Source organism: Myotis lucifugus, unplaced genomic scaffold, assembly GCF_000147115.1.
Source record: "Myotis lucifugus unplaced genomic scaffold, Myoluc2.0 scaffold_4059, whole genome shotgun sequence".
Lineage (NCBI taxonomy): Eukaryota > Metazoa > Chordata > Mammalia > Chiroptera > Vespertilionidae > Myotis > Myotis lucifugus.
In genome coordinates, this window is record NW_005875107.1 from 1 (window position 1) to 13,229 (window position 13,229).

The window sequence follows — 13,229 nt, forward strand, 5'->3', positions numbered from 1 at the left end:
GCAAAACAACATCACCCATCCCCTGACATTAATGCTGTTCATTTGAATTTTATGGTTTTGTAGCTTCATTTTTATCTCATTTGTGATTTTTGTTTTGGTTTTATGGTTGTTCAAGGGGTCTGAGCATAAGGCGTCAATTATACCTAGTCTTAGATTTGCACACATTTGAATAACAATATAATAAAAAATCATTCACGGCCAACTGGGGTTCAACGAGAATTTCTTTTTCCCCTTAAAGGGGGTCTGGCAGCATATGACTGTCATCTCAGGAACAAAGTACAGACAGCACAGTGGTTGAAGGAAGTCCCAGAGTGAGGGCAGAGTCGGGGGGTGGGAGGGGGAGGAGATCTGGGGCTGCAGGTGGCTCCGGAGCCCCTCCCAGGGGCTGCTGCACAGGCAGCCCTGCCCGCCTCCCAGACCAGGGGGAAGAAACGCAGCATCTGGACATGGGCGCAGCTGTCCGGCCAGCCCTCCAAGGGCAAGAGTAAATGATGCAATCGCCCTGTTTCCAGAATCGGCAACAGCCCCATGAGGCAACCTCCAGGGTCAGGCGATGGACAGAGCCCAGAGCCTGAGCCGAGCCTGGCCGGTGGGGGAAGGGAGTGCAGCCAAGCGCTCTCCCAATCCGTGGAAGGTGCTTCCGGCTCAGTGCTCCTTTCTGCTGGCTCTGCGGTTCAGCACCCTTCATTCATTCAGCAAACGGCTGTTAACACCCCCTGGAACCAGCTCCGGGCAGCCAATGCACCGGCCTTGAGAGCATGGGGAGGGTGGGGGCCAGGAGGCAGAACCTGGTCCAGTCCCAAGGAATTTAAACAGGCTTCCTCAGGAAGGGCTACCTGAGCTCGATGAGTAAAGGCAAGTAGACAGAAACAAGCCTGCGGATGGTCAGGACAGGGGAAGGAGGACCCAGCAGAGCCAGGAAGCCCTAACCTGGTCCCTGAGGGTGTAGGGGCAGGATTAGTGTCACCTGAGACCCTGGCTGTCCGGAGGGACAAACTGAGGCACAGAGAGGAGGTGACACCTGCCCACATCACTCAGGGAGGCAGGCAATGCCCAGGCGGGACTGGAAGTCACGCTTCCTGACTCAAAGTCATTGCCTGTGCAGGCACGTGTGTGCACACGTGTGTGCGAGGGCACGTGGGGCTGGAGTGGGCAGGGCCGGGAGCGCCTGTCCAGTGTGTGCAGGTGTGGCTGTGGGATGTGCGTGTACTCACAGAGGTTGGGGTGTGGGTGTGGGTTTGTGGGGCTGTAAACCAGCAAGAGCTCTGGGCCCAGTGGCCCAGTGGCCTGGGGGCCCCCGGATGGGCCCTGGAGCCTGAGCAGGTGCTCCCCGGGCAGCAGCGGGCGGTACTCACTCTGAGCCTGGCCCGAGGCAGAGGACTTCTTGGCGCCGGCGTGCTGGATGAGCACGTTGTCCTTGTCGTAGGAGCCGCCCCTCCTGGCCCACCTCCACCACCTGCACCTGGGGCAGCGCCGTGTTCCACTTCACCACGTACTTGGGCCCCAGGGGCACCAGGCTGCTGATCTCCAGCTGGCCCCTGCAGGGACAGAGACGGAGGCCTGGAGAGCCAGCAGCACCCCAGCCCCGGGCCAGCCCAGATGCCCCTTCTCAGCACATCAGCTCAGCCAGGCACCTCACCGCCCAGCACAACACTTCAGGCCAAAATCAAGCCGGGCAGGGCAGGGAGCCGTCGCTGAGGCAAAAGCACCAGGCGCCCAGCCCCCAGCCCCAGATCCAGAATCATGTGTCCCCAAAGCCCCCAAACCCCTACCTGTGGTTGGCAGGCCTGAGGAAAGAAACAAGGAGGGAAAGATGGTTACTGTTACCGAGTGATTTCTACAGGGAATGACTGCTGAGGGCTGGCCAGGTGTGGGCAAAGGGGACCCCATGGAGGGCCTGCTTCCGGGGCCAGGCACTGGCCTCCAGTCTCCTATTCCCACAACAGCCCTGTAGGAAGCCTTTATTATTCTGGACGAGGACACTGATGCTCAGACAGGTCACAGGACTCACCCCAAATCACCCAGACTGATCCCCCCAAAGTGGGCCACTAGCATCCCCATCTCATTTTCGCATCATGCCAGGTGGGCAGAGAGGGTGTTGGTCAGAATGGTACCTAGGACATCAACGGGACTTAAAAATTAGAGTGTGGGAGAGCGGGCATGAGGGAGGGAGTCAGCCCAGCCATAAGCTGGCTGCCGCTCTGCTCTGGGACACAGGCCTCCTTGCCCGAGTTCCCTACCTGTGGACTGGCACAAAGTAAGGGCTCAGTAAATATCTGATGGGTTAATAGTGCCCAAGTCCCCAAACAACCCTGCTGGCTCCCCTTCTAGGCATGAATCTGCAACCATGGACAATCCCCAACTCTGCTCCATGACCCTGGCTATGGTCACGGGCAGGTGCACCGCCGACCCTGGGTGTGACATCAAGCCAGGCTCCGTGGGCATGCTGACCCTATGGGGGTTCCAGGCAGGGGTGGGAGAGTCAGGCTGGGATTCCACCACGGTGGCTGCTTTCCCTTGGGGTCTTAGCTATTGTGGCCACACTGTGTGTCTGGGGTGTTTTTAAAGTGCGTTAAACACTGGGGAGCAGAGATTTTCCTCCACAAGCGGAGAGGAGCCCGGCTGGGGAGGTCCAGCTGCAGTTCCTTTGGTTCAGGGTCATCATCCCTACCACCTACAAGGCCAAGCAAGGGACACAGGCGAGCAAACCAGCTGATGGGACAGTGAACAGCAGTAGAGGAGACACGTGACCAGCACCCGGCCCATGTGCCCTGGGCAATGTGGGATCTTCACATTTTCAAGAAAAACAATTGTTTCCATCTTTGGGTGAATGGCTTATGTGAACCAAACAAAAGATTTCTGAAGGCCTAATGCAACCCATGGGCCACAAGTCTGCAGATTCTAGTCTAAAGAATCACCCTCACCCTATCCAGGGCTCCAACTACTCCGGGCACAGCCTGGCAGCCGGCCCTGGGCATTTCTACAACCTCTGACCCCAGAGCAGCACCCCAGGCCCCTGCGGAAGAAGATGCTCTGGGCAGTGGGGGGACAGGCCCAGGCTCGTGTGAGAAACACTGAGGTCCAGTGGGAGGAAGAGCCATGGGAAGTAGGGCAGCTGGACACAGGAAGAATCTCGTGAATTTCAAAATGGTCAAAACTCAGGAGGCTGTTCAGTGACCAGAACCAACCACACTGTGCAATGGACAGCTGTCTCCCAAAGGCCGGGGTCCCCCGTGACCTCTCCAGGTGCTTCCTGGCTCCAGGACCAGAGGCAGAGCAGGCCAGGAGGGATGGGAGAGGAAGCCGGGGTACCAGAAACGTAAGCTGAGCTCCCCAGGACCCTGTCACAGAGGGGCCGGCCGAGGGACCCTGCCACAGAGGGGCCGGCCCAGGGACCCTGACACAGAGGGGCCGGCCGAGGGACCCTGTCACAGAGGGGCTGGCCGAGGGACCCTGTCACAGAGGGGCCGGCCGAGGGACCCTGTCACAGAGGGGCCGGCCGAGGGACCCTGTCACAGAGGGGCCGGCGGAGAGACCCTGTCACAGAGGGGCCAGCCGAGGACAGGAGCAGGTCCCCAAGGTACCCCAGCCGCTTACTTGAAGTTGATGTTGGCGCAGACCAGCATGTCGTTGAGCAGGAAGACCCTGCGCTCCTTGGACTTGATCAGCTGCCCGCGGTCACCGTATACCGTCTCCGTCAGCGTCTCACAGAGGAGCAGCTGCCTCTGGCCCGAGGTCAACAGCTGGTGGAGGGGGACAGGGCAAGGTCAACACCAAGAAGCACGCAGGCTGTTACACAGACATCACCGTGCCAAAGACCCAGCGCTCTCCGGCCAAAAGGAGACCGAGGCTGGGAGAGGCAGAGAAGGCAGGGCCTTGCCCTCCACCTCCAGGTGACAGGAGGCCCTGGGGAGGGCCACAGGCTGGGTCCTCTGACCACCCACCCGGCCCAGCAGCCAGCATCCCTCTCATGTGAGCTAGCCATTGCAGCCCATCCCTCTGGCAACCCCGCCCGACCAGCACCACCAGGGACCCCAGCCCCGGCTCCCCGAGCACCAGCTGGGAAGCCATCCAGGGGGATCATTTCACCTGCCCACACCTCAGCAGTCAAGTGGGGCAACAATCTCCACCGCTCAGGTCACCAAGGTAACGCACGAGCAGACGTGGCTACGTAACTTCCCAAGCCCAGAGCAACATGGAAATGTGCCCCTCGTTCAAAAGTTACTACGAATTACAAGACAGCGATAGCAGCGCATTGAACCCAGCGCGGGCCCTTCTGCGCCCCGGCCCTGTGACAGTTCAGGGGGTGCACCCACGAAGCTGACACGGCAAAGATGGCAGCTGTCCCCGCTGCTGCTGTCGTGACCGAGCTCACCAGGAAGGGGTGTGGTTTCACGCAGGGAGACCCCTGGCCTGGAAGTTGGTCCAGTCCCTGTACCCTGACCTGTTGAGCCTCGGCCACTCTCGCCCCTTGGAAGGGCTCCCAACAGGGCGGGGCAGGTCTGCTGGTCAACGAGGTGACCCTCTGAGGTGGCCAAGGACCTTCAAGCCCCAGGCCTCTCCGCAGCCTGGACACCAAGAACCCCCTCCAGCACTGGGCCCCCCTGGGAAAACATCTTTTTATTAATAGGGATATTGGGGAGTGGGGAGGGGTTCAGCAAAATTCATTCCCAAAACCCATGACTCCAAGGGCAACAGTCATCCTCCCCATCCTCCCCACCCTCCCGAGGGGAAGGGCAGAGCCCCCCAAACCTCTCCTGGAAAGAATGCCTGTCAATCTCCAAAAAACCACATGTCTCTGTCGACAGAGAAGCCCAAACAAACAGTACGAAACCCCACTGTGCGCCGGCCACGGTGCTCAGCACTAAGTATTCCGCTTCTCACTTCATTTGTGCAGCAGTGCCGAGGCCATGCCCATCCCCAGAGGAGGAAACGGAGATCCCAGAGGTGAAGAGACCTCCGAGACCCAGCTTGGGTGGAGCCAGGCCACGTGCGCTGTCCCTCCAGCTCCTGGCTGGGCCATCGGAGTCAGGGGGGAACCTGCTGCTCTGAACACAAGGAAAAGATTCGAGGTTCCTCGGGTTCCCCCCATAACTGCTGGGGCCAAGCTCCTCCCACTACTTCTACCAATAAGCTGACCCCCGCTCAGGAGACAGGCCTGGGACCCTGAGGACAGCGGGCCCCGTGGGAGACTGCCAAGTGTGCCGTGACCCAAAACGTGGAAGAGGAAAGTCCCCTGGGCTTCTGGCAACCACCCCCCTGCCCTTAGGCAGAGTTAAAGAAAACACTGATATTGCACAAGCGTCCCCCGGAGGGTCCCGAGCAGGCACATTATGAAACAGCCGCACAGTTCCGTTTGGGGCCCACCCGGTTTCATTTCCGCTTTCCCCTGGGTGATGGGGCAGGGGAAAGCCACTGGCCCAGCTGAGATTGCCCAAGGGGGCCCTGGCAGGGGGAAGGCACGGCAGCGGCCGCCACCAAACTCTTCACAACATCCACACCTAGCAAGACACCCCCTACATGACAGGTGGAGAACCAGACTCAGAGCCTACAGTTCCTTGCCCAACACCAACAGGTCTTCCTGACCTCCAGCCAATGACCACCACTCCTTACTGCCCGGGTCCCCCTGGGGGACAGAGCAGAATAGAAGAGATGGCTCTTCCCCGAGTAACTGCTACGGCAAAGGGCTTCCTTATCCCGATAATCTCTTCCCACGGCGGCTGCACAGGTGTGTGAGCAGAGGCAAGAAAAACCCTGCCAGTTACAGAAAAGGAGCTAAAGCAGAGGACAGAAGAAGATACTCCAAAGGGCAAAGCCCATTAAATACCAGCATAGGTGGCCACGGATGGGCTGAAGTCTTTTTCTCAAGAGACATCCCAAGATAGAAGGCTTGGGTGTTACTAGCTACCATAAGGGTGTCCTGCCTAGAGGCAGGGAGCGGGCAGGGGATGACGCCCAGCCTTCATGCCCACCTTGATCAATCAGGGATGGGGACGTCCCCCCAGGAGGAGGCTCTGTCTTCTACCCATCTTTCCCCCCATCTCTTTCCTCCTGGAATAGGTGAAGCAACCCCAGATGCCTGTGGGGCCAGCAGGAACCTCACTGGGAAGATGGGGGAGGTGCTGCGGGGAGTGGGAAGCCACAGCTCAGGTGACTGTTACCATGTAGGAAGTTCCTTGCCCAACACCAACAGGTTTCCTAGCTCTTCCAATCCTTCAGGAAGACCCTCAAGTCTGAATTTTACGGGATATCTCTCCATTTTCAAATGTTGGCAACTAATTCCATTTTTTTTTAACTACTGTGTGGATCCAAAAACACATGTGCAGCCTGAATTTGGTGGGAGAGTCTCAAGATGTAGGACCCCTGATGCTTAGAATTGCAAGGGACCCTGCAGGTTGTCTTGTCCCAGCCCAGTTACTCAAGCTGTGGTAAAGATTTTTTTTAAAAATGTGGGTTAGAGAGTACTATATACTGTAAGGTCGCAGTCCGCCTGGAAAAGGCTGTTTTCCTGACAACCCTTCCTGTACTATTAGGACATTCACCATGTGGCTGAAATCTCACTGGCCTTAGTTCTGCTTTTGGGCCCACAGAGCCAGAAGGCTCCCAGTTTTCCCCAAAAAAGATCTGGACATCTCCCCATGACCCAGCACAAAGTCACTTCCCCAAAGAACGACCCATGTTCCTGCCACTGTGCCCCAGGGCGGGGTCGCCTCACCCTGAACCATCTGGGCCAACTTCTACCCTCCGGTAAGTGAAGGAAGGTGAAGGCTGGGGTGCAGATCTGGGGTCTTGCAGGCAGCTGAGGTCACATGCCACTTGGACACAGAGGACTGACATCTACCAACAGGTGGCTCTAGGAGGTGACTTTTTTTGTACTGGCTTTGTATTTTTATATGTTTTTATTGATTTCAGAGAGGAAGGGAGAGGGAGAGAGGGGTAGAAACATCAGTGATGAGAAACATCATTGATTGGCTGCCTCCTGCACGCCCCCTACTGGGGATCAAGCCCACAACCCGGGCATGTGCCCTGACCAGGAATCGAACCATGACCTCCTGACCCACACCGGCCGGGCTGGCTTTGTATTTTAAAAACAGGGGTCTCGCCAAAACCGGTTTGGCTCAGTGGATGGAGCGTCGGCCTGCGGACTGAAAGGTCCCGGGTTCGATTCCGGTCAAGGGCATGTACCTGGGTTGCGGGCACGTCCCCCGTGGGAGATGTGCAGGAGGCAGCTGGTCGGTGTTTCTCTCCCATCGATGTTTCTAACTGTTTCTCTCCCTTCCTCTCTGTAAAAAATCAGTAAAATATATTAAAAAATAAAAATAATTAAAAAAAATAAAAATAAAAATAAAAAATAAAAACAGGGGTCTCTACAGGCTTATTTGAAAGTTCTTCAAGATTTTTTGGGGGAGGAGGGGGGTGTGTAGAATATTCCTAAGTTGCAACCCCAAGACCTAGCATGGACTTTTCATCTTTCTTCTTTTTTAAAAAAACACTGATAATGTTATTTGTATTAAGTCCTTTGTATTAAGGACTCTGGGCCTGCTGTTTTTCTGACTCCCTCATTTGCCCCTGGGGGTCAGGCACCTTTGAATTCTCCTTTCAGTGGAAGCAAGTGAGGTTCAGAGAGGTTGTGTGATTCCCCTGAGGCCACACAGTGAACACCAGTAGCAAAATCAGGATCCAAACCCCGAACTCTGACTCCAGAGCCCGCTTGCTCAAGCACAGTATTAGGCTACCATTTCCCATATCTTTACCGGCAATTCCATGAATGAACAAAATGAGCCTTTATCCTAAAGTAACACGAACAGTAATGAATGTGGGGGTCCAGTGAGACTAATCCTCCAGGTAAGGTCTGTGGGCGCAGAGAGAAGCCAGGAAGCCCCTCCCTCTGAGAACACTGCCACCTGGTGGTGGCCACCAGTCAGACGGCAGGGAGGTGATCAAGGCTGCAGAACAGGTGAGGGCATGCACGCAGGTGGGGCGCCCCCGGCACTCACCTTGTTGAGGCTGCTGCGGTCGCTGACGCTCTTGGTCAGCTGCTGGATCTCGGCCACCTGGTCAGCGAGCCGCTTCTGCTCATTGAGCTTCTCGGCCAGCGTCTCCAGCTCTGTGAGGGCCAGCTGCAGCGAGAGCCTGTCCGGGTGGCCCCTGGGGGTGTTCTTCAGCATGTCCTGCCAGGGCCGAGAGAGCCAGGGCTGAGAACCCCACCCTAGCAGACCCCCCTGGCTGGGGTCAGAGCCTCAGCCTCCACACCCCTACAGAGACCCTGGAGACCGGTCTGAAAGGCTCAGCTTGCAGCCAGGACAGGTGGGACTTGGCATAGAGCATGGCTCAAGGAACAGCGAATGAATGGAAAAATAACAAGCATGTGGACCCATCCCTGATGACCGATGCTGACAGCCACTCCCCAGCTGGCAGCTCTGAGGACAGAAAGGAGGACGCTGCTGGGCCCTCGGCTGGCAGCCTCCTTCCCAGCTGGGCCCAGGCTCACCTGTGACAGAGATGCCCCAAGGTCTCGGGCCCTGGGCATGGGGTGGGGCAGGACTCGCGGGGAGGGGGCCTCTTGCTTCCTGTGAAGCCTGAAGTGGCCCAGGTCAGCTCATTCCCTGAGCATCTCCTTCCTGCCCAGAGCCCACAGGTCCTGGGTTCCACATGCCTTCATTCCCTTCCAGAATCCTGGGCCACCACCAGCCACTCGGCATTCCACATGGGGAGGTGGGAAATTCGCTCCCAATCTGATCAGCTCCACTCCAGGAGTGAAGTAGGAGGGGCCAGGCGGGCGGGGCAGGGGGAGAGGCCCCGCCCACAGTCCACAGCGGATGCAGGGACTGCAGATGACAGATGAGAGCCCCCACCCACCAGGCGCGCACCATGCAGGCAGGTGGCTGCAGAGCCCCGGTGGTACCTGAAGCAGGAGGATGAACTGCGGGAACCTCTGGATGGGCTTCACCATCAGCCCGTAGAGCGTGACGCGGTCGGGGCTACACACCTGCCGCCGCTGTTGAAGACGAGGTGGGGTCATTCGCTGACCCTCTGCAGCGAGGCCCCCGCGCCCCCGGCTGCAGACGCCGCCCGGGATGGGCTCCTCTCCCCGGGCCCAGGACTCTGCTCAGCCTCGGGCCTGAGAGAAGAGCCAGGGGGGTCTCTGGTCCCGCGGCCAGGGCTCCCGGCCACCACGGGGTCCCCACACAGCCCCTCAGCCTGGAGAAGCTAGAGCGGTCATGTTAAGGTCTCTGACTAACAGCATAATTGGGAAATTCAGCAATTTATTGCAGCGGTCGTATCTCTACAATAGCCAAGACAACCATTCCCTCCACTTAAACGAAAGCAGCCGGGCCTGGCCAGGATGAGGGGAGGGCACGGGGGTCTTACTGTCCTCTCTCTTGCATCTGTTCCCACCACTCCATCCACACACCTGTCACCTAGATCCTGGCCCTCGTCCCTGGTAACCCAGGCTGCTGCCACAGCCTCTCCACTGGCCTCCACGTCCCTCTGCCCCGGCCCAAAGCTCCGCAGCAGCTCCCACTGCCTGAAACACACTGTCCCGCAGGTCCAGGGCCGCCCACACTGAACACAGCTGCCTCTGGGCCTCCTCTCCCGGGACTCCCCAGCAGCAGTGCTCCCGGGATCCAACCAGACACGCTCACCTGACGCCATCCTCCTGCCTCTGACCTTTGCCCCCACCCTGCACCTGTTACACTCCTCCTCCATCTCCACCTGTTATAATCCCATCATACCCCCAGGACCCATGGCAGACGCCCTCTTGGACCAGGGCATTGGGTTCCTCAGCTGAGGCCCGGCTCCTGGCTCACCTGCACCCCCCACCGGGCGGCATGCTCCCTGCAGGTAGGACCTCCATCTGACTCGCCTGACTGAGCACCCAAAGAAATCTGGGGGAGCCTGGCCACAGCTACATGAGGCCTTTGGTCCTTTTACCTCTAATCTCCCACATGAACCCCAAGACACCCCTTTGAGAAATTCTCCTCACCCTTTTACAAATAAGGAAGAGGTTGTGGTTCGATTCCTGGTCAGGGCACATGCCCAGGCTGTGGGCTCCGTCCCCAGTAGGGGGTATGCAGGGGGCACCCGATCAGTGAGTCTCTCTCATCATTGATGTTTCTATCTCCCTCTCCCTCTCCCTTCCTCTCTGAAATTAATAAAAATCTATTTTTTTAAATAAGAAAAGGGACAGCCCAGCGACACCCTGAGCTCTACCTGGAGGCACCCTGCCCAGCCCGCCAGAGGTACAGGCCCCGGCACTGCTGGGTCTCCCCACGGCAGACCCACCATCATCTCACCCATCCCCAAGAGGTCACAGGCCTCCCCTTCCGCCTGGCAAAGCCAGGATCCCAAGAGGCTAACTGTCACTCATCATCCCCCTCCTTTTGGGGGGCAGGAGGAACCCCTGTCTTCCCATGGGACTGTGGGAGCCCCAAAGGAAAGAGGTGTCCCCCGCAAAGCGATGTGCTACCTGAAGCTGGGCCAAAGTCCCCCCTCCTGAAAAGCCCTCCCGCCCCACCGCCGCCAGCCGCCAGCGCCCGTTGAGGGGGCTGCGGACCACCGCCAGGCCCACCTTGAGGAACTCGAGGAAAGCGGGCTTGGTGAGACAGGCCTTCTTGATGATGGACATGGCGTTGGTGAAGTTGTTCACGTAGTCGCTATACACGTCGAGCACCATGGACTTGGAGAACTGGAACGGGCATGGGAGTGGCACGGGAGGGTCACACCCCGCCCACCCTCACTGCCACCTCAACTGCTCTGACGACGCCTGGAGGATCTCAGCTAGTCTGAGGTCAGGACACCTGTCACCCCAGGGAGGGGAGGAGACCGGGCTCAGAGAGGGCAGGAGATCCCAGGTCACAGGGAGGAGAGGCGGGGACAAGGACAGCCTGGTGCTCCTCCTGCCAGAGCACGGCAGCCCCGCCCACAAATGAAGGTGTGACACCCCCAGAAAATAAAATCCCCCCGGCCCTTCACCCCCCAGGGGCTGCTCCTGACCCCAAACTCCTGGGACACACTGACCAGGTGTCGGATCTGCTGAGCACTCAGGTTTTAAACAATCCTTTCTCTTTTAGCAGAACCCAAATATCTAAGACGCGTCGGAGTGGGGTTCCACCGACTTCACCCTCCTTAGCTCCTTGGGTCTCTCTGGGGCCCAGGGGTTTCTGGCACACCCCTCATTCCAGAGGGGACCTGGGTCTGAGAGGGCCCTAGAGCTGCCGGACATGGCCAAGCCGAGCGGAGGCCAGGCCAGGTCTCCTGGAGTGTGATCCATGCTGAGGAGGCCCCGACGCCCTGGGACATCCTCCGGGGGCCCAGGCGTGGTCTGTTTAAGCATCGCCAACAGTGGTCACCCGGGAGTGCCCGGCAGGGGACCTTCAGACCCCCGGTGGTTGCCCCCAGCGGCCGGGCCCCTGGAGGCCCCCAGCACCACGCCGGCAGCCATCTCCAAGGCCACACCGGGCACTGGAAGGTGCCATGCCGACCCCCGGCTTGGACCACAGGGCAGATTCAGGCCCCGCCACCCTGTGACCCCACTGACTCGGACGGGGGAGCAGGCAGAGGCAGGAGGCTGGCCCACATGACCACAGGGCCAGGCAGGCTGTGGTTTCCCCTGGGTGGGGGGGCCAGGGAGAGAGTCTGGGGACACCTACCGAAGCCACGAAGAGGTCCCCGATCTTCTCGGAGGCGTCCCACTCGGCCACGCGGGAGGACAGGGCGATCTGGAACATGGAGTGGCAGTGCAGGATCTCCTTCACGCGGAAGAACACCACCTGGCACTTGCGGAGGCTCAGCGCCTTGGGCTCCATCTCCACCAGCGGGTTGCGGTAATCCTGTGGGGCGGGCGGGCGGGGTGAGCCGGCCAAGGCCAACGAGAACTCGGCGGGCCGGGCGTGGGCCTTCCTGTTGGGGGAGCAGGTATCCCTCCCTCCTCCCCCCTCGCCTGTCTTCTAGGAGGATCTCCATGATGTAAGCCTCCTGGCCCCCCTGTGCCCACCCACAGCCCACCCCCTGACTTCTGTGTTAAGCTGGGCTGGGAGGAGCTCCATGGTGTCAGCCCCCAAGGCCAGGCTGGCCCTGTTCAGCTCTGCCCGAGCCTGAGCCAGTCTGTCTGATGGAGCAGAGGCGATGATGTCCCGGGGAGCCCCCCTGACCCCCAGCTTTGTCAGGCACACAGGCGTTTTCATCTTCATCTCTACCTGCCTGAAGTCCGGGGACTGGGCTCCCCTGTATGGCTCCCACCCCGACAACACTCTTCCCTGTTGGCCTCACTCCGAGAGCCCACAACATCCCAGCAGATTCACCGTTTCAGGAATGCAAACGACAGACCAGGTGGATACACCTGGACCGAGTCACATGACCATCTAGCAATCCCTGGGCATCTGATGGCCAGAGAGGCTGCCTCCTACTCCCCAACTTGGGGGTTCCAGGCCGACGGGAAGGCACGGCCCTGTCCCAGGGGCTCCCAGAGAGGTGGGCGAGGAAGACACGGTCCCTTTCAGGCACGAAAAGGACCCCATGCCCTGGACTCTCCAGAACAGCCCTCATTCCACAGAACCTCAACTTTATTTCAGAAAACGCAGGCCCCCCATGAACACCAAGGCATCCGGAATTCTTAATGTCTCCCTTTGGAGGTCCCGCTGTCCCCACAAAAGTTCTGGCCTTTGGCCCCCTCCCCTTACACTCCCTGCCAGGTGTCCCTGCGGGCCCCCCCCCCTCTCCCAGGGGCCCCAGAGTCGTACCTGGAGGACCCGCTTCAAAGACTCCACGTAGCTGCCTTCGCTCTGCACGATGGAGCCCAGGATGTGCCTCCGGACCACCTGCTCGGGCCGAGAGCTCGGTCAGCGCCTGCACCAACCATGGCACAGAGCAGCACCTACTGTGCGCAGAACCCAGGTGACGGGAAAAGGAGCCCCAGTGCCCAGAGGAGCTGACAACTAAGGGACCCATCCCTCCCTGGGACCAATGGGCCTGGAGGCCTGGCAATTCCTTCCAGGGCCCCTGCCCCCCACCCCCAGAGAAACACCCGTGCTCCCCAGAGAAACACCCGTGCTCCCCAGTCTGCAGAATGGGGCGGGGGCCCTGGACGACCCCCAGGTGCCCAAGCTGTTCCCAGAGCAGAGTTCTCAACCGCATTGACATTTAAGGCCAGGTAACTGTGTGGACCGTCCTGTGCACTGTAAGATGCTTAGCAGCATCCCTGGCCCTTACCCCTAGATTCCAGTAGC

The 13,229-nt window shown here is 59.3% G+C and overlaps 1 protein-coding gene across 1 annotated transcript; it reads right to left on the reverse strand.

Annotated features, from left to right (window-relative positions):
* Window positions 1-846: 846 nt before the first annotated feature.
* LOC102420766 (rho guanine nucleotide exchange factor 10-like protein) lies at window positions 847-12,842 on the reverse strand. The gene is made up of 8 exons (XM_006108874.3): window positions 12,744-12,842; window positions 11,655-11,834; window positions 10,574-10,690; window positions 8,906-8,998; window positions 7,998-8,171; window positions 3,598-3,743; window positions 1,773-1,787; window positions 847-1,538 (listed from the first exon to the last, which is right to left on the reverse strand). Exons 2-8 carry the CDS (start codon window positions 11,808-11,810, stop codon window positions 1,352-1,354), a joined length of 888 nt encoding a protein of 295 aa, XP_006108936.1. The 5' UTR covers window positions 11,811-11,834; window positions 12,744-12,842; the 3' UTR covers window positions 847-1,351.
* Window positions 12,843-13,229: the final 387 nt, after the last annotated feature.

Coding starts and splice junctions, on each gene's coding strand:
- LOC102420766 (XM_006108874.3), bottom strand. CDS start 11,810: ATGGAGCCCAAGGCGCTGAGCCTCCGCAAGTGCCAGGTGGTGTTCTTC. Junction 10,691..11,654: donor GGGACCTCTTCGTGGCTTCG/GTAGGTGTCCCC, acceptor TGCCCGTTCCAG/TTCTCCAAGTCCATGGTGCT. Junction 8,999..10,573: donor CTTTCCTCGAGTTCCTCAAG/GTGGGCCTGGCG, acceptor CGTCTTCAACAG/CGGCGGCAGGTGTGTAGCCC.